This window comes from Podarcis gaigeae, assembly GCF_964106915.1.
Source record: "Podarcis gaigeae genome assembly, chromosome: 10".
NCBI classification, from domain to species: domain Eukaryota; kingdom Metazoa; phylum Chordata; class Lepidosauria; order Squamata; family Lacertidae; genus Podarcis; species Podarcis gaigeae.
Genome location: NC_139686.1, coordinates 17,530,555 through 17,551,563, shown reverse-complemented (window position 1 = coordinate 17,551,563; position 21,009 = coordinate 17,530,555). Strand labels below are relative to the sequence as shown.

General features: G+C 44.2%; 2 protein-coding genes across 3 annotated transcripts in view; one reads left to right on the top strand and one right to left on the bottom strand.

Annotated features, from left to right (window-relative positions):
• The window catches only part of LOC310826186 (tigger transposable element-derived protein 1-like), a 1,677,490-nt gene that overhangs the window by 593,438 nt on the left and 1,063,043 nt on the right, over window positions 1–21,009 (top strand). The gene's annotated exons all lie outside the window — the stretch shown is intronic.
• On the bottom strand, window positions 964–19,989 carry HDHD5 (haloacid dehalogenase like hydrolase domain containing 5). 2 transcript variants are annotated; one of them, XM_083700725.1, is made up of 8 exons: window positions 19,907–19,989; window positions 7,791–7,997; window positions 6,669–6,781; window positions 5,676–5,769; window positions 4,804–4,837; window positions 3,626–3,800; window positions 1,725–1,913; window positions 964–1,427 (listed from the first exon to the last, which is right to left on the bottom strand). In XM_083700725.1, the coding sequence occupies exons 1-8, from the start codon at window positions 19,934–19,936 to the stop codon at window positions 1,067–1,069; spliced, it is 1,203 nt and encodes a 400-aa protein (XP_083556851.1). In that variant the 5' UTR covers window positions 19,937–19,989; the 3' UTR covers window positions 964–1,066. The 2 variants fall into 2 exon arrangements, with proteins under 2 accessions (XP_083556851.1, XP_083556850.1); XM_083700724.1 differs by lacking the exon at window positions 19,907–19,989 and adding an exon at window positions 10,347–10,533.

Genomic DNA, 21,009 nt, shown 5'->3' with positions numbered 1-21,009 from the left:
AGATTGCTATTTCTGTAAGAAGGTGGTAGAGGGAAACACAGCAACAAAACACAAATCACAGTCTTGCCCTTGATAGTTTGTGAAGGCTAAAGCCACTTCTTTTACAACCAGGTAAAACTCCCCCACCCCTTCTCTTCTCCAATTTTCATTATTTGGTATCCCAAACTCTGCACACCAGAGTCCATTCTGGTTCAGGTCAAGGACCATTGTTTGCAGTCAGAACTCTGCCTACCAAAGGCATGGAACACTCACAGGAATAGTAAAAGGAGTAGTGCCTAAGTAAATATTTATATTTCAGGGACAACTAGTCAAAGGTTGTGAAATAGCCAGGAGAGTGAGATTTAGTCATTACTGCAACTATTTTGCTTCTATTTCTATTCCTGCTCTGGCAAGAGGGTCTGTTCCTCCAGGCATATCATGGCACCATAAATCAACACAGACACACATTTAATATTTTGAACTTTTCAAGCACCTTCAGGCGCATCTGGAACAGAAGCAAGAGCCAAAAACTGTAGCAGACCTCATGATGCTGGTCACAATTATTTAGATAGGATTGGGTGGAGAGATTTAAGATGCACTGGCCTTTGGCAGAGGAGCCCATTTCACCACAAAATTGGGATTACACAGTAGTTGTAGATATAGGAAAGAGCATGGAAGCTGCACAGATGTGAAACGGGTGGCGCAGGTTAGTGACCCTTTCAGCCTTCTCCATGGCAACCTTTCCCAACCTGCCCTTTCCAGATGCTTTGGACTACAACTTCCATCAGCCCCAGCCAGCACAGCTAGCAGTGATGGAAACTGTTGTTTCAGAACATCTGGATGGCACCCTTGTTGGTGAAGACTGCTCTTTGGCCACACTCATTTTAGCAACAATGCAGAATTTCAAGTTGGCAAATGTGCTAGAGGCCCATATTGACAAAGATTTGGGAGATGGTTGCAATCCCTACCAAAAAAAAAAAAAAGTTGGGAGAACTTTCCTTTACTTTGGCATGGGTTGAACAAGACAGTGCTCAGATCTGCCTCTGCCCTTCTGCCCCCATGTGAGATGCTGGCAACACTGGACTTCTCATTCCAGTTTCCAGTTCTCCTTCTGAAAGACGAGCTCCACAGCATCATTCACATCGTGCACAACGTGAGAGGCCTCCACCAAGGTTGGATCAAAATGGAAGTCCCGGTGCCCATGGAAGACAGTCTCCAACATGTTCTCGTTGTGGTCAGCAGGCACATCTCCCTGGGGATTGTAGACCCCAGTGCAGACCAGTATGGACTGGCAGCTCTCTGCAGAGGTGATGGACACACTGTGATCTCTTTGCATCTCAACATGTTCCTCGCTCTCTGCTGCCATTGCAGTGACACTTACTTCAGCCTGAGCCTGGAGGTAACGGTTGTAGAGGTTTGCACCATAAATGTCAGCCATTGGGTTGTCTCTGTAAGCAGACCCAAAGGACAAGGGAGGAGAAAACAGGGTAAGAGTCAAGGTTATATAGTTAAATTTGGGCAGTACTTAAATTTTGAGAATTTAAAGCCATCTAGTAACAGCATCCATGCAGTACCTCCACTCCCATTTTCCAGCAAAGGGATCATACTCTAGCCTCCCCTTAGCAGGGATAACAGTTCAGTAAGTTATATCAATCTTTCATCCTGTTCATCCTGCTCCGTGCCAATGTACAGCTGCTGTGGCCAAGGTCTTCCTCTCCCAAGCTCAAGGAAGAAGAGTTGCTTACCCAACAGCATACAGCTGGCGGAGAGGGGATGTCCAGCCCCAACTCTCCATCTGCTGCTTGATCACATGTTCAGCATAGCGGTAGGTGACAGTGCTGGGCTTGCCTATCAAGGCCTCATACTTCAGCTCCTTGCCAGTCATTTTCTTGTAGATGTTCTCCAAGCACACAAGAAAGGTGCCATGGCCAAATCTGACCACAAAGAAAGAAAAGCACAAAAAGTCAGCATGCATACTCCTAGGAACATGTGGTGGCACTGGGTGAATACAGAGGATAAAAGTACCCAATAGGAAATGTGGGTAAGATGGCTAGTCTTCAAGTATGTCCTTTAATCAAATAATACAGACATGACTGCAGAATTCTATGATCGCTTTTGCACCACCCCTTGTTACTGCTCTGCTGCTATGGAAGAAAGGCCTATCTCTCCATGGACTGCTGCACCAATTCCTGACCCTGTGTTGAGGGAAGTATTTGGATAATCTGGCCCCAGAGTCTTAAAAGTGTGTTCCTAACATTAATGGGGTTTCAAAAAAGTTTTCTCACATTATACAAAACAAAACCAAGCAAGCCCTAACCTGTAGTAATTTGACCATTGTGAGGTTACATTTAGAACCTCTTGTTATAGACAAGAGCAAGACTCCCTGGGAGGCTTCCAACAAAATATTAAAATGCAATAATGCATCAAACATTAAAAACTTCCTTAAACAGGGCTGCCTTCAGATGTCTTCTAAAAGTCTGGTAGCAGTTGTTCTCTTTGACATCTGATGGGAGGGTGTTCCACAGGGCGGGTGCCACTACCGAGAAGGCCCTCTGCCTGGTTCCCTGTAACTTGGCTTCTCACAGTGAGGGAACCGCCAGAAGGCCCTCGGAGCTGGACCTCAGTGTCCGGGTAGTACAATGGGGGTGGAGACGCTCCTTCAGATATATTGGACCGAGTCCATTTAGGGCTTTAAAGGTCAGCACCAACACTTTGAATTGTGCTCGGAAATGTACTGGGAGCCAATGTAGGACTTTCAGGTCCGGTGTTATGTGGTCTTGGTGGCCGTTCCCAGTCACCAGTCCAGCTGCTGCATTCTGGATTAGTTGTAGTTTCTGGGTCACCTTCAAAAGTAGCTCCATGTAGAGTAACAGCTTTATTTATATAAGATGTTCTTACAGAAGTAGCTCACTCAATGGCTTTTAGCTTCTTGGCAAGTGGGTTGTAGTTGCACACCAGGAAGGTGAGGGGCGAGTTTGCAGGAAGGTTGGAACAATGCAAAGGCACTGAAGGAGTCAATCCAGCACTCCTACTGACACATTTGCACTGCACAGGCCTTTCCACAAGTTTACCCCTCACTCTCTCCTTGGTAAGTAGCAGCGACCCAGCTGCCAGGAAGCTAAGCACAGCAACTTAAGTAATGTACCTAGAACACTGGCTCCCAAACCTTAACCCACCCCCTGCATCCACCTGGAAATCACTGTGTCTTGGTGGACCACTTAATTGTTTATCTACCTGTTACAGCTGTTGTAATGTAGATGCTATATGATATTTAACTCTATTTTTATTGCTTCTTTTATATCTTATACTGCATTGTATCGTTCTACAATTTGAATTCCACAGAATGCTATATACAATACAACCATAAAATGCAATTCAAGAAAGAAGCAATAAAAATGCAATTGACCATGTTTGATGGGACTGATAAGAATAGTAGTCCAACAACATCTGGATAGCCAATCGTTCCCTGCACCTGATCAAGCTCATCCGAGGCAACTGAGCAAGGAGCATAGGAGCATATTCTCCAGTGAGGTTTCCTGCAAATATGGGGGGGGGGGGGAGAGAAAGAGAGAGAGAGAGAGAGAGAGAGAGAGAGAGAGAATATACAGAATGCCAGCAAGAGTTCTCAATAGAACCTTTGTATCACCTTGGCATCTTGGCTTCTGCCATCCACAAGAGATCCATGTTGCAGGCGAGGATAGGTAGATGTGGGTATGGAACAGAAGTCAGCTCTACCCCTAAGTTCCCATTGCTCAGGAGTACATCAATGATCAGTTGCAGGCAGGTCTCCCACCTGACTGGCTCCCCAAACAGAATCACAGCTAGAGATTTAAAAAAGGCAACGCATTTTCAAAACAGTAGTATGTGCCTGTACATCATATGACATAATAACCCCATATAAGAATGAACTCACAGTGGGTTACATCTGAGTAAACATCCTTTGGAAACCTATCCCCATCTACTTGGGTCCAGGACTAGGACATTTTAACTGTATTTTTGCAATATTTTTTGTTTTAAGTTGTCTGTTGTCACTTTAGTTTTCTGTACACCACTGAGAGATATTTTTATATATTGAGCAGTATAGAATTCATATAAATAGACAGACAGATATATAAATAGACAGACAGAATGATCTACTCTGGGCAGCCCAGCCAAGATTACAAAGGAGCTCTCATATAAAACTTGGAGCAAACTGAATGGGGCTTCCATTTATTTGCCACATATTCCTGTAGATGTGACTAAAAAGAGTAGGGTCTGCATTAGATATGTGAAAGCCAAGAAAAATGGGAGGGCAGGACACCCCCCAATATTGCATTTTTTGTCTCCCCCCCAGGCCTTCACAACTCTACTCCACATTACAAGGGACAACTCTGTTTCGTCCCCTGATGTTCTTTCTCAAAACAACAACAATTAGGGAGCATTAAAGCATTACCAAAGTCATCATGCTAACAATCCTTTGCAATACAGTGGATTCTAGGATATGCAGAATTACTTATTTTTGCATTCTGTCATATTTCTTCTTTTTTCAAAGTTGATAAATATATTTAACCAAACAAACTAACATTGTTCTGCATTATTTCTGTGCACTTATGATTGATTTGCCCCCCGCCAGACACCAGAAGTGGAAATGAGCTTAGCTAAGGGGGGAAAGCAACCTGGGGATGGAAAATTTGCACCAGCAGATGTGAAGGGTCAAGCACCTTTTCACCCTGCCTGCTCTGCCTTCACATCAGTTTGAAAACGTGCATCTGGCAAGAGAAAGCCCACCTAAGCCCAGGTGAGCTCACAATGAAACACTCTTCAGAAAGAAAACAATGCACTTACCTTCTATGGTGGGGAAGTCAGCAGGTGCAGGAGGCTGTCAAAAGGGAGGGAAGGGGAAGAGATATTAGTCAATTTGCAGTGTCAAAAAATGGGTGAAGTTTCTCAAGAGTTCAATGATACTTGGTATGTTATCCAACTGTAATATCATGAGGTGTTTGTTTGTTTTTAGGAAAAGGAAAACAAAATTGAATGTCTGTCAATTACAAAACCTTTAAAATAATTTCCCCCAACTGTTTTATTCTGCTAATTTGCAACCTTGTAGAATTCGTCTTTGCTTTTTAACCTACATGCAGCAAAGGGCAACTTTGCGCAGGAAGAAAATCCTACTGACAAGAGTTCTATATTGCCGTTTTCATGAGATATCTTGGTGGGGATACTATGCAAAATATTTGTAGTACTACAGAGCTGGAGCAGCTCAGGCTAGGGGGCCAAATGCCTCTCTGTCTGTCCCTTGGGATTCTCCTCAAGGCACATCCCCCACCCAACCACACCCCTCACCAGCTTCACATCATGCCCTTGTGTTTCTTCCTGGGTGGAATATGCCCTTGGTAATGACTCGTTTGCCTGGATGGAGGATGGAAAGGAGTATGTGAAGAAACTAACTACAAAGGTAATATTTACATTAATTGTTTCACCAACTGCTGCCTCTGGCCCTGCCTATCACTGGCCTGTGACTCCAGGAAGTTGGCCTAGATGGAACAGAGGTGCTTGGGCTAAAAGAGGTGTTTCACCCTTGTTGTACAGGAACTTTACTACCAGAGCAACTATGGAAAAGTTGAAAGTAGGCAAGAGAACACTTAGTTCTGCCAGGGGACACACCACACAAATGCTCTCTTTCAGTCACTCTTTGCAATGCTCAGGTTAATACTTGCCAGCTCTTTTGGCCTCCGACTTTGATCAACCATATCCAGCAAGGGAAATGCCTTCCTCACATCTTCAATGGTAACAACGTGGTGGAATCCCAGGCTGTTTCAAATGGCTAAGGAAGAAAGTTGTCAAGAGCTCTACAGACTTAAGGGTAAATTGTCAGAACTAGCCCAGGAACTTAGTAACAGGAACCCGCCAAATCCCTACTGTTGGGAAGCAATCACATCTTGACAGATTCCCCACTTCCCTGTCCTGATCAGAAGGTCAAAGGCAGAGCAAAAAACAGCACTGTATTATTATTATGTTTATGTTTATAACCCACCTTTCCTCCAATGAACTTAAGGTAGTGCTAGGCCTGGGCGATCTATTGATAGATCGCCCAGGACTGGTATGAGGAACAGACCGCGATGTCGGCTTCACTCAGCAGTATATCGCTGGTGAAAACACCACCAATCCTGAGTCTCTCTGCTAGCAGCGTCCACTAGAGTTCCTTCCTCCAGCAGTGCTGCTAGAGGGACTCAGGAGCGCTGAGTGAAACTGCCATCACACTCTGCCCTCATGAGATGCAATGACAAACAAGCTGTATCAGCGAGGCATCAATACAGCTTGCTCCTCCCTCTGCATCTTTAAACTGCTTGACTCAGGAGTGTGCAACTGCCCCAACCTCAGCTGAGCAGTTAAAAGAGCCAGGAGCCCACAGCCCAGCACTGGCTCCCATGAGCTGCTGCCAGGGTGGGGGCTCTGTGAAACTACTCAGCTGAGGGGGGCGCAGTTAAAGGAGCCTTGATGCTCTGCCTGCTCATGCCGGGACTGACTCAGCTGGGGAACAGGAACCTTCCCAATCCCCAGCTGAGCTGCACAAACAAGCTTTTGCCCAGGGTCACCAAGTGCGCTTCACAAGGTTCGAACCCAGGTCTCCTCAGTCCATCCACTACACAACATTGCTAAGAAAGAGAAAGGAAGGTTAAAAAAATAAATCTGAAGGCAGCAAAGGATACTCCCTGGCATTTTCCTCCACAGGACCCTGACCACACACAAGCACACATTTGTCATGGAACTGATGGAAAAGACGCAGAGGACTGTGGGACAGGATCACCCATTCGGGAGAAACCTGAAAAAAGAGAAAGGTCAGCAGGACAGTTAGCTTACCCTTTCCACATGAAGTATTCCGTATGCCAGGCCCTTTATCCTCTAAGCTGCCAAAGCCGCTAGCATAGGTGACACCACTAGATTAATCTGGCAGGAACATCAACACCCGTCGTCCTTCTCAGACATTAAATACCAATCAGATCTCTTGAAAGTTACCTTGGGACATGTCAGAAAAATATATTTAAGCTTGTCCACAATAAAAATACAATGGACTGGAAATATGAGTGTGCAAGAACATACACAACCCATATTCATACCCCTAAGTAAGGTCCACACAAAAATGACACTCGCCTTATTATTTAACATTGCATGAATGTGTGATTTGCCTTCATTAGAAAGCGTTCTAAGTGATGTCAAGTAACGTTAAAGCTCCGTGTGTCCTGTTTGATCTGCAGAGTCATCACTGAAGGCTATAGTCATCAAGCGACAAGCATGGAGGGGTGAGCAGGCTCCCTATCCCAGTGTTAAAGGTAGTCAGGCTGGGGAAAACCTCTGTCCAAGAACTTACAGCCAGATCCAAACAAATGCTCTATTTAATAAACTTCTATTCACCTTGTCAGGTAAAGCCTTACTTCTAACAAATGGGTAGCAACTTGTGGAAAGAGTCTAAGCCCTACAAACTTTCTTTCTGTGAGGATCTCCCACAAAATCTGGATTCAGGGTCACATCATGTAAGGTCACAGCATACATGAAAGCAACCTTATACCACTTTAAGTGCCTGCTTTCCCCAAAGAATCCTGGGAACTGTAGTTTGTCAAGGGAGCTGGGAGGTATTAGGAGATGCCTCAGAATTATAATTTACAGCACCCTTAACAAACTACAAATCCCAGGATTGTTTATGGAAAGCGAATTCTGTTAATGTAGCCTAACAGTGCTTTAAATGTATGGTGTGGCTGAATGTGATCATAGACTCACAATTTAGACACACCAGCAGCCAGTAACCCAATATAGAACACAGATGCCTTCAGTACCTTAAATCCAAGTGCATCAGACAGTTCCTCAGCCTTGCTGTTGCGAGAGCAGTTTCCAGCATTGGTTACAAATGCAACTGGCACATGGAACCGACCTTTTGAATCTGTTAGTTTCTGGAAGGCCTTCTTAGCAGCAGGAATGACTAGCCGGCCCCGTAAAAGCACTCCATCAATATCAAAGAGGAACCCAAAGGAGGGAGAAGTTGTCTGTAGTGGAGAAAGATTCAATGATGCTATTTAGGAATAACAAGGGTGAGGAGGAACAAACAATAACAGCTCTAAAAGGACCATCTCTGTGTTGGCATTTTCCAATAATTTAGTTATGTAACGTATTTCCATCTCACCTCACCATATGCTCAAGACAGTATGTAAGAACATTGCTTAAACATAACAATAAAAAGGTAAAGGACCCCTGACAGTCAAGTCCAGTCACGAACGACTCTGGGGTTGCGGCGCTCATCTCACTTTATTGGCCAAGGGAGCCAACGTTTGTCTGCAGACTTTTTCTGGGTCTGCCGGAGCGGTACCTATTTATCTACTTGCACTGTGACGTGCTTCTGAACTGCTAGGTTGGCAGGAGCTGGGACTGAGCAACGGGAGCGCACCCCATTGTGGGGATTCAAACCGCCGACCTTCCGATCAGCAAGCCCTAGGCTCAGTGGTTTAGACCACAGCATCACCCGCATCCCTAAACATAACAATAAAAAGCTTTAAAATGTATAAGTAATGCAACAACACCCCCCATTTTATGTCAGGAAATTTTCAAGAATCTGTAGTCATTATTTACCAAATACCTTTCTCCAAAAGTAGGCTTTACTTGACTTTTTACTACTACTACTACAATTATATTATATATATAATGTTGCCCAGCTGACTGTGTTGCCCCAGCTTCCAACAAATTAGTTGGGAGGCTTCCAACAAATTATAAAACCACAGTAAAACATCACACATTAAAACTTCCCTATACAGGGCTGCCTTAAAGGAGAAGGGTGATATAATAAGCTCCTGAGGGAAATCATTCCACAATTGCAAGGCAACCACTGAAAGGACACTGCTCAAGACAGAGCCCTCAAAGGTTATCTTAATAGGCAAGTGGTCTCATATGGAGAAAGAGGCATCTGTGATATCAAGGTCAACAAATCTGGCAGCTGAATTTTACAGAATGGTCATCTACACCCACAAACTACTACGAACACAAACACTACTGCATAGCATCTTTGAATCAGTGTAATTCATGGCTGATGTTGCCAGTCTGGAAGTATTTCAGGAGTTGTATGTACTGTTAACAAGAACAGTATAATTAGAAACACCATAATTTAAGAAGAGAAATGCACTTCTACTCAAGCCCTACAGAGTTCAATGAGTCTGACTGCCAGGCAAACATCGACAGCAGTGGTAACTAAACTTTCTTCACCATGGACCACTTGAACATTACAGATGGGCTTGGTGGGCTTAATTATTTTTATGTCTCATATAGCAATTGTAATGTGCTGTACTGTGTGACCATAAATTGTGTTTTAATTGCTTCTTTTATTTATTGTATTTACATTCCACAGAATTCAAATTCCAACATATCTGCAAACAAGCAGAGCAACAAGCAAGAGAAATTCAGAGGCTACCAAAGACCCGTGTGAATTTTTAAAGCATTTAATAATTGCCTAAATGTGAATAATGCAGGCTAAATGTGAATAATGCAGGCACCAACCAGAGAACCTAGAGCCACCACTAAGGAAGTCCTGTCTCTTGCAATTATTGAAAGGTAATAATTAGCCTTTTTAGTTGCATATGTGTTGATAAACTGATGATCAATGAAGTTCATTAAGCACTGGAGATCTGATGATTTCTATGAAATTCAGTCAGCAATCTAGCCACCTTTCAAGCAGTCTTCACAGACAGCCTCACACCCAACACACTGCTTGCAGCCTAACGTGCAAGTTGCCAATGTTTGGATCTCACAATGTTGCGCATTACAGCTAACCTGTAGAACCCATCGCATTTAACGAGGGAAGATGTAGTTATTAGGGATGTGGTTATTGCTTGGGACATATAATCAGCACAATCAAAACACTCCACGCTGCTTCGTCCACTGCTTTAACTTAGATGTGCTATCAGCAAGCTGCACTGATGTAAAGCAACACTCTGAAGAGTGTATGTGAAAGAGCGACTTCTTAACCTTTTGTTAACGTGGAAAAACCAGCTGACGAATCGAAAATCGAACACGTAGGTTGGCTATTAACCAGGCAACATTCTTCACTAAGGTCTGAGAGTTGCCAGCACAAACAACTCCGCCATATGCTAAAAACTAGTATTCCTGCCGCCGCTTTTTTCTTCCTATGCCTTCCACATCTGCCGAGGCCCCCAGCACAACAGCAACAAAGGCAGCCTGGGTGAGAGGAGACGCGCGCGAGAAAAGCAGGCCAAGGGACAGGTAAGCCCGGCGCAGTTGCCCGGCTCGATCTCTTCCCGGGGGTGTCACAAGACAAGAGAAAGTGACGGGAGGACACCGAAGGGCGCGCGCGCGCACAGGGAGGAGATCGGGAGGGGGTCCTCTCTCACCTGCCGCGCCCCGCAGGCTCTCCCCACGGGACGGCCTTGGCTGCTGCTCCTGCAGGGGCGGCTGACGGCGCCCCCCCTGCGCGCCGAGGGCAGCCACCCCCTCAGCGCCGCTCTGCTCACATGGAGCGAGCAGCACACAGCCATCCGCCCGCCGACGCCTGCTCCGGCTGGGGCGCCTCCTCCAATCAAGGCGACGGCCGAATCCCCGCCTTCCTCCCCTTGCTTCCTCCGCCCTGCCAATCGGAGCACCAAGCCTGCCGGTCACATGGGACGGCGGTGAGAGATGGGACCCGGGTCGGAGGTGGAAGGAACTACTGTGCAGTTCCCAGTTCCGGCGCGGAGGGAGAGGCTGGCGCGCGTGCTGTGTCAGCCGAGGCTGCGGGAGCCTTGCCTGTGGCCGCTGGGAAGATGGGCAGGAGCTCCAGCGCGCCTGTTTATTTTAGTCACTATTTATTTCTTAACCGTTTATCACACTGCTTGAGCGTAAAAAAGATAAAACAATAAAATCAAGGCATTTCTTTTAAGGCATTTCATTTCTTTTAAAACCACACTTTGAAAGCATACAGAAGTTAAATAGATTACAAATTCGCAGCAACTTTTCCAAGCATCTGGGTGAGCTTGTCTGAACAAGGTTGTTTTTAGCAGGTGGCGAAAAGAGCACAGCGAAGGTGCCTGCTTTACCTCAAGTGGCAGGGAGTTCCCAAAGTACAGGTGCTTTCTCATCTAATCTTACAAAGGATGAAAGGAAGAGTATATAGGAGTAGCTAATAGTTGCAGGATGAAGGTCAGGCGGGCTCAGAATGAGTTCAGGCTTGCAAGAGAAGTTAAAAAAAAAATTTTAAAGGGTTTATTATATTCAAAGCAAGAGAAATAAGGAAAGTAATAGGTTCCCTACTTCTGCTACTTCTACTACTGCTTGTGCTACTTCTACTATTACTACTACTTGACATCTACTTCTGCTTCATTGACTATGCAAAAGCCTTTGACTGTGTCGACCACAGCAAACTATGGCAAGTTCTTAAAGAAATGGGAGTGCCTGATCACCTCATCTGTCTCCTGAGAAATCTCTCTGTGGGACAAGAAGCTACAGTTAGAACTGAATATGGAACAACTGATTGGTTCAAAATTGGGAAAGGAGTATGGCAAGGCTGTATATTGTCCCCCTGCTTATTTAACTTATATACAGAATTCATCATGCGAAAGCTGGGCTGGATGAATCCCAAGCCGGAATTAAGATCTCCGGAAGAAATATCAACAACCTCAGATATGCAGATGACACAACCTTGATGGCAGAAAGTGATGAGGAATTAAAGAACCTTTTAATGAGGGTGAAAGAGGAGAGCGCAAAATATGGTCTGAAACTCAACATCAAAAAAACGAAGATCATGGCCACTGGGCCCATCACCTCCTGGCAAATAAAAGGGGAAGAAATGGAGGCAGTGAGAGATTTTACTTTCTTGGGCTCCATGATCACTGCAGATGGTGACAGCAGTCACGAAATTAAAAGACACCTGCTCCTTGGGAGAAAGGCGATGGCAAACCTAGCCAGCATCTTAAAAAGCAGAGACATCACCTTGACAACAAAGGTCCGTATAGTTAAAGCCATGGTTTTCCCAGTAGTGATGTATGGAAGTGAGAGCCGGACCATAAAGAAGGCTGATCGCCGAAGAATTGATGCTTTTGAATTATGGTGCTGGAGGAGACTCTTGAGAGTCCCATGGACTCTTTTGAGAGTCCCATGGACTGCAAGAAGATCAAACCTATCCATTCTTAAGGAAATCAGCCCTGAGTGCTCACTGGAAGGACAGATCCTGAAGCTGAGGCTCCAAGACTTTGGCCACCTCATGAGAAGAGAAGACTCCCTGGAAAAGACCCTGATGTTGGGAAAGATGGAGGGCACAAGGAGAAGGGGGTGACAGAGGACGAGATGGTTGGACAGTGTTCTCGAAGCTACAAACATGAGTCTCACCAAACTGCGGGAGGTGGTGGAAGACAGGAGTGCCTGGCGTGCTCTGGTCCATGGGGTCACGAAGAGTCGGACACGACTAAACGACTAAACAACAACAACAACAATAGGTTCCCTTGCACTGAGAAGTTGGAAAAGTGCTTTTGGGTGACAGAGAAAGCAGAACTGCTCAATACCTATATTGCCTATGTCTTAACCCAAAAGGAAAGCAGTGCCCAACCTGGTGGTAACAGATTAAAGTATTCAAGGAGGGAGCAGCACCCCAGGTAGGAAAATAAGTGATATGGGAACACCTAGCTACTTTAAATGAATTCAAATCTTCAGGGCCTGATGAGCTGCACCCAAGGGTACTAAAGGAGTTTGTGGATGTAATCTCAGAGCCTGTGTCTATAATCTTTGAGAATTATTAGAGAACAGGTGAGGACCCTGTAGGTCGAAGGTGGGGAAAAAGGGGGGAAAAGAAGGCCCAGACAACTATTGACTGCTTGTCATCAATACAAGGGTATTGCTTGTCATCAATACAAGGAAAGGTCCTAGAACAGATAATTGAACAGTCAGTCTGTGAGCGCTTAGAAAAGGGCACTGTGGGAATACTGTGTGCATAGTGTATATTGATTTCAGTAAAGCTTTTCACAGAGTCTCCCATGATATCGTGGAGAAGCTGATGTGAATGCACTCTTGCCTCTACCAGATTGACTTTTCAGACGTTCAATTCCAGTATTCTTCTAGCCTACCAGAAGAGGTCACTTTTGTACTACAGGAAAACAATGAGCCAACTATCCATTACAACAGCTCTGATTAGCACTTTGCTGGTGCTATTTGGCTTCAAAATGCTAAAATGTACTAATTCCACCACCACACATAAACTTCCTTTACAGTCCCCAGTAAATTTTACATGGATGCAATTGATATTGCTATGAAAAGGGTATCAGTCAAGAAAGAAGGGTGGGAGAGAACTGGCCATTGGCAAAGTGGTTGATTTTACATTTTTAAAAATAATTATTTTTATTTGTTATTTGTTTTAAAAATAGATAAGCCTGCTTTTATTCCAAAACAAAAATGCTAAGCGGTATATACTGTAATAATGTTTTTCTATTGTGCTCTGTTTTTCAGACAAACATTTAGACAAAGTCCAGTTCCTTAAAAATGCTGTTCATTTCAGCAGCAGTGATTTAATTGTTTCATGGTACAATCCTATACATGTCTACTTAGGATTGAGCCCCACTGAGTTCCACGTAAGTTTCTTTATAGAGTAAGTAAGACTTGCTTCTTAATAAACATGCATAGGATTAAAATGAAAGAGGCTCAAACATTTCTTAACTTTGGCTGGAAAGTGCCCTGGGTTTAAAAGTTTTAATTGTGGACAAATATGCTGATTACAAAAAAATACAGAATTTCCAAGTAGATTAATTTCACACCTGAAGGGTTCCCAGCTCCAGGGGTTCCAGATTAACCACTTCCTACCTCAAACTGAACTAGAATTCTGATCCTTACTTTCTTCTTCCTTGTCCACAGTAAGGTTATTTCAACCTGTCATTTGATCCCAGTTCATTTAGAACAGGGGGTGGTGGTTAGCATATTCAGCTTGGCTTAATTCCATGTAGCCCTCTGCTGAATATCATTGGGGTGCCAAAGAAGGGGAAATGCGGGGACAGTGAATGACAGAAAAAGAGAAAAGGCAGTGTCTACACACCTTTGCCTCTATTCCTGCCCATCTTTGTTTTGGGCAACCTCTGCCTACCAGTGGCACTTCTTCTCTCCCCTCCAAAAGTTCCCCCCCCTTTAATGGGGTGGGGATGGGGTAGAGTTCCCGACCCGTGTTCAAGAATATATATATATATATATATATATATATATATGGTAAGAAATTCCTACTTTTATTGCAAGCCAGTAAGTGGGGGGTGGGATTTTCACCAGTACCATCACAATGTCAGGTCTTCAGATTAGGAAACACTGTGAAATTAAGATGCAGCCCAAGACTTGGTAACCCTATTGAGTTGCATATATTTTCCCTGTTGTTACTGAAGCATTCAATTCAGCACACACTGTCTTGAGCATTTACTGCCCATGGATCACATCAATAAAAAGAAATGGAATTGGCATGGGGTAACTCTCCTCTGAGGCTCCTAATATGCTGATCTGGAATGGCTCCTTTGATGTCTGAAGAAGTGGCGGGGGTGGGGGGTGGCTCATGCTATACTCAAAGGGTCAGGCTGATTTCATTCCCATTACTCCACATGACTAATGTGGAGTTCAGCCTTCTCAGTAATGGAGGTCGGGGCCACTGAGAGAAGGAGCATCATTCTCTGCAGAGTGATTGCATTTGGAGGAGCTCTCACAAATCATGGGCATTCTGTACCTGATCACAGAACTGCCTCCCTGTAATGCCGGGGAAAAGGAGATTGTATTTATTTATTTTCAAAAATAACCTGACCCAGTGAGGCAAGATATCATTTTGAAAACACAGCCGAGGAAGATAAGCAGTCAGGCGATCACCATTCTCGCGGTAGAGTGGCTTAATACAATATGGCTGGCAAAACCCCGCGGGTGTACTTGACAATATAACTCTCAACCTTGCTGGGCTCCAAAATTATTGACTAACGGGGACAAAGTGCCTTGAGGAGAAAGAAATAGCAAAGGACACACAGCATTTTAGAAACATCCAAATGAAGCAACACTTCACTGAGTCCAGGGCGTCAGTTCCCACAAACCATTGTGCTGTGGTTTCCACTTCTGCATGACCAGATTTTTACACTACAGTGGAATCATCTGTAGCTGGGAACCAAGTGGGATTACATGGTAATCTCTCATGGAAGAAAGGATGGGAACCAGAAGGTGGGGAGTGGGGGATTAAGCATATAATTCACCCAGTCTACTTGGGCTGTGAACGCACTATATGTACTTTTAAAGCATGTTCAAAGCACATTTCCCCCCTCCCAGAATTCTGGACCTTGGAGTTTGTTAGGGATTGCTTGGAAGTGTAACTCAGGGAAGGGTAAATAACAGTGTCCAGAATTCTTTGAGGGGGGGGGGGGGATGAGCTTTAAATGCACTTGTCTTATTTCCTTAAAAGTAGCCTTAAAAGCTCCACAAATTTGGACAAAAGTAAAAAAGAAGCTCAACAATTTTGGTGGTGTCTCCCCCCCCAAAAAAGCTCAACATATTGAAATATGGCAACCCTAACTTTAAAGACGTACAGATACCTTTTCAATGCATCAGGAATGTTCTGAAATAAAAGTGGTTGCTAGTAAGTTCAATCAGTTCTGTCTTCCTTGCTCAGTTTTGAGCATTTCAACATAAAGATACAGAGAAAATGTAAACAAGGAACGCATAAAACAAATCCACATTTCACTATCCCAAAGCACGGCATCTTTGGTTCTGAAAAGAAGTCTGTCTCGATAAAAACAAGTAGGGCAATCCAGCTAAAGTTGAGATAGTATGTAAGTAGTAGTCATGCTGCTCTATAAAAGAAGCTAAGATCCCAACCAATCAGGAGTTTGGCATGGAAGGAAAGGTTGAGGAAGACTAAATCTAATCCTCCCACATAAGGCCATCTCCCAACTGCTAGTGGGCACAATTTTAGTTTTGTTTACCCAATCGATTATACACATACATAGAACCCCAGTTATTAGATTGGGCCAGAGAGCTGGGTGTGTGTTAGGTTGGTGTATGTGTGTGGAAGATCCTGCTCTTTAGATGGGCTAGACAAAAGCTCTTTTCTACCCATTTATTTCAATGAAAAAACATGCTTAATTCCAGCTAAAATCAGTGGGGTTCTGATTGCCAGTTATCCTTAATTTCTAAGTGATGTACATTAAGATTGCAAAAACATACAGTGAATAAAAGCAAGTGCCTGAAGTTCAACATGGAGGGAACCTATCTGATTCACCTAAGGAGGAGTTCCACAGAATCCGGACCACAATACTAAATGCACAGCTGCTGGTAGATACGAGTCATGCCTCTGAACCATGGGTAACCTCTAAAAGAGACTCCCCTAAAGATCTTAGTGATTGGGCAGGGATATAAAGAATCCTTGAGGTATCCTGGAGCCGAATTGTTAAGGGTTTTGAAAGTTAATTAATTAATGATCATAATCATAATAGACCATTGAACTTGGCCTGGTAACACGTGAGCAGCCACAACAAACTTTTAATCACTGGAGTCATGTGTTGGCGGTAGGTGTCCCCACCAACAGTCTAGCCACAGCATTTTGCACCAGCTGGAGGTTTTGGATCAGGTCCAAGGATAATTCCACGTTTTCCTTGCTAATGTTATAAATATAGACCTACCAACAACTCGTTTTTATATAGATTTTCTGCAGTTCCTTGAGATTGGTGTGTATAGGTGAAACAGCTTTCAATTAATTCCTCCAATTCTTCTGAGATTTGGGATAAAAAGAGAAAACACTGGTTCCTGCTCTATTTCTCCCTCTATTATGTTACATTCATGCACAGCTGCTCCAATTCAGCAAGAACAAACTGCACCCATAAGCAGCTGCCCACAAGCACTGCCAATGTCAATCTGGAAGTATTTGCCATCTCTCCATCATGATGCTCAGCTGATTCCTATGGCACTAGCTGGATGTACCGTATATTTCGCTCTATAACATGCACCCGACCATAACACGCACATAGTTTTTAGAGGAGGAAAACAAACAAACAAAATATTCTAAACAAAACAGTGGATGTATGATTTTTGTGGTTCATGCTGTGGCCACAGACATGTGATCTGACAGTGAGTTTGGAGTAGCCCAATGCAAAAATCCTGAGGATCCATGTGGATCCATGTTTTGTAACCACGTTTTTGCACCACTGCAGCCTCAGGCAACAGTGGGTGCGTGATTTTTTTGGTGCAAACTGTAGCCATGGACATGCTATGTGATCTGATGGTGAATTTGGGGTGACCCAGTGCAAAAATCCCGAGGATCCATGTGGGAAAAGCACTCAAGGGACAAGGAGCATGTGTGGGGTGGGTGGAGAAGGATGCTGCTAATAATGCAGAAGAGGGGTATAAGGGGAGAAGGCTCCTCTCCTCTACCGCTTTGCTCCTTTAAAGCAAGCAGGCTCTGCTTTTCTCCCTCCTCCCCGCTCATCCCCGGCTTAGCGAGCTGAAAAACTTTGCTGCTATGTAGCGAGCTGAGTGGGGAGGAGAGAGGGACAGAGAGCCTGCTTGCTTTAAAGGAGCCAACTGGACAAGTGTAAGCAGCTCCCCTCCTCTCCTGCTTTGCTCCTTTAAAGCAAGCAAGCTCTCTGTCCCTCTCTCCTCCCCACTCAGCGGCTCTTCTCCTGCTTTGCTGTTTCAAAGCAAGCCACGGAGGAGGGAAGGAAGGGGAACCATGGATCCTCTGCTCACGACTGCAGCAGATCCCCCCCCCCCCCGCCACCCATAGGCATTCCCTCCATAACACGCACAGACATTTCCCCTTACTTTCTAGGAGGAAAAAAGTGAGTGTTATGGTGCGAAAAATACGGTATCTTTTTGGTGCAAATGAAGCGGCACAACAGTCAATTACACATAACTTGTTTCCCAAATCTACAGCAGGAACGGGGTCACTTGCTTTAGTGTGGTTTGTGGTTTCTGAAAAGTCAATCATTTATTAGTTACTTATTTTCAAGGTTTATATCCCAACTGTCAGTACAGTAACCAATACAGTTTACAATCAGGATTTAACACCACCACCACCACCACATTACTCACTAATTATCAGGGAATGTAAGGAAAGAAGCTTTGGAGGGAGCTACTTTGTATATAGTAAAAAGAGATCAAGTGGAGTGACAGTAAACAGAAAGGGGCAAGGGCAGTCAGTCCCCCACCCTTTTGCCTTTCCTTGTTACTCTTAACCAGAAATTGTAGGCTCTTTAAAGCAGGCATAGGCAAACTCTGGCCCTCCAGATGTTTGGGACTACAGTTTCCATCATCCCTAGCTAACAGGACCAGTGCTCAGGGATGATAGGAATTGTAGTCCCAAACATCTGGAGGGCCGGAGTCTGCCTATGCCTGCTTTAAAGCCCTTCTACTACTACTGAGTTACCTCATAAGGGACTGCAGCCCTGACACTGAACTGGTTGTTCCCATAGAAATGGGATTGTGTGTAAGACTTGGTGAGTCACAGACCCCATTCAGTAACCAGTGGTGACCCACTCAGTAATCTAATTTGCTCAGGCATAGTGCCTGGTATTATTATGTAAGAGCCACCCTGCCTGTTATAGAGAGACAGTGTGGCGTAGTGGTTAGGGTGTTGGACTAGGACCTGGGAGATCAGCGTTCATATCGCCACTCAGCCTTGAATCTCGTTGGGTTACCTTGGGCTGGTTACTGCCACTTAGCCTAACTTACCTCACAGGGTTGTTGTGGGGACTAAATGAGGAGGGGAAGAACCATGCCCACCACCTTGAGCTCCTTGGACAAAAAAGGTGGGAGATGAATAATAAATTAAAATAAACACTTGCTCCCCCAATTTTTTTGTCTCTCCCAAGCACAACCTCCCTCAGTTTATAGATAACAGAGAGCAACTTCAAATGTGTGCACACTGAGATTGATGCAAATAAATTATTAATTATCAGAGTTCCCACCCACCCAACATTGTTTTCTTTTCCAATGGCTTTTTATTTGGTGCATTAGTGTATTCTGTGGACCCCTGTACGTCTGCTCTGTTTTCCTTCCCATTGAATCTGCTTACCCCATAGCTATGTGTAAGAAACTTGTATGTACAAACACAATGTTTAGTGATGGACATTAGATTAGATGGCTTTTTAGAAGATTAAGGGAAATCCATCAAATATAGGTTTATCTAGTAGCAATGATGGCCAGATAGAGCCCCTGTGTTCCAAAGAAGCATGCTGCCCACGCGGGTGGCACTGTGGGTTAAACCACAGAGCCTAGGGCTTGCTGATTAGAAGATCGGCGGTTCGAATCCCCGTGACGGGGTAAGCTCCCGTTGCTCGGTCCCTGCTCCTGCCAACCTAGCAGTTTGAAAGCACATCAAAGTACAAGTAGATAAATAGGTACCGTTCCGGTGGGAAGGTAAACAGCGTTTCCGTGTGCTGCTCTGGTTCGCCAGAAGCAGCTTAGTCATGCTGGCCACATAACCCGGAAGCTGTACGCCGGCTCCCTCGGCCAATAAAGCAAGATGAGCACTGCAACCCCAAAGTCAGTCACGACTGGACCTAATGGTCAGGGGTCCCTTTACCTTTACCTTAGGGGTGACTAAGTGGGGAAGGCAGGATCTCAATGTCCTGTTTGTGCACTGCCTGGAGACAATTTGGCCTGCCACTGATGGAAACGGAGTTAGATGAGCCTTGGTCCACACCAGCAGTGATTTTCCTACCACCAAATGAAACTCTCTGCTTGCCTGTCTTATAAAGAGAAGTGGTGTATAGTTGTTTTCTTGATCTGGGGGTGTCTGCGGTGACAAAAGTTTGATTTCCCTGCCTTAAGGGTCTTGAGATTACACTGTTTCCATGCCAAGACCAGGACCAAGTTACTTCAATTTACCAAATCCCATCTGTTTTGTTTGCACTTTAGCGGAGCCACTGCGTCATAATTCCACGCCCACTGCCACATATATACTACTAAAGCTGTAGCTCCATCTTACCTTATGGTCTAACTCACTCTCCCCTTCCATGCTATTCTGAGATGTGAATCAGCCATTCCTCTTCCTGCCCTGCCTGGCTGATTTGCATAACACATTTTGATTGGTTGTATGGAACAGTGATTTGGGTTTGGTTTTTTTTAAAGAAGGATTATTTGTGTAACAATCATGTGCATTAGTTACCACAATGACTTACATACATACCCATAGTGATTTTTTTTGGAGAAGTAGTATCAAAATCACAGAACATCAGATTGTCAGATTACTGACTGTAGCATCATTCACACACATAAACTTATTTATTATGCCAAAGAAAAAGAAGTTTAGTAACATAGGTTTGGAGCAAGTATTTAAATTTCAGACGTAAGCATAGTTATGATTTTAGAATGTGTGTATTCGCATTGACATTTCCCCTTCAAAAATATGTGTAATACGCACTGCTTCATTTATTTATGAATACTTAAATTTCTGTCTTGCCTTTCCACACTATGCATCCAAGGCAGCTAGCATAAAATTTAATGCATTCAAACTACAAGATAATAAAAACAAATATACCAAAAACATGTAGAAAGAACAGATATTCCACCCAATAGGCCAGAGACCTGTCTAAACAAGAAGGTATTTGCCTGGCAGAGGAACACCATTAAAGAGAGGAGATGGATTTCCCTAGGTTTCCAGAGCCTAGACGCAGCCACTGAGAAGGCCCTCTCTTGTGTTCTGCCAAATGTACCTCTGATGTTGGCAGCACACAGAGAGGCTCCCATCCCAAATATCTAAATTATGTAGGCAGGTTTCTGTATTTTGGAAAAGGCTATTTATATTTGCTCATGTAGCTTGCATTTCCTTCCTTGCATGACCTGAAGTGCCAAAACTCTTGAACAAATCTGTGCAACGACCATTACTGCTGTAAACAAAATGTATCAGTTTATCTGAAGAGTTTGTATATTTGTACGTCACATCGTTTTCAAAGTCAAAACACTGCTATTTTTTGTTGATTTTGGTGGATTTTGCTTTGTGATAGTTGCAATAGTCCTAGAAAGGATTCAATGTTGGAAGAAGAAGAAGAAGAAGAAGAAGAAGAAGAAGAAGAAGAAGAAGAAGAAGAT

What these genes read in the sequence shown, in the direction of transcription:
- HDHD5 (XM_083700724.1), bottom strand. Translation starts at nt 10,490, where the DNA reads ATGGCTGTGTGCTGCTCGCTCCATGTGAGCAGAGCGGCGCTGAGGGGG. An exon ending in GTGGAGGAAAATGCCAGGGA is followed by an intron (nt 5,770 to 6,668) that starts GTATCCTTTGCT and finishes CATTTGAAACAG; the next exon opens with CCTGGGATTCCACCACGTTG. An exon ending in GTCGGAGGCCAAAAGAGCTG is followed by an intron (nt 4,838 to 5,675) that starts GCAAGTATTAAC and finishes CCCTTTTGACAG; the next exon opens with CCTCCTGCACCTGCTGACTT.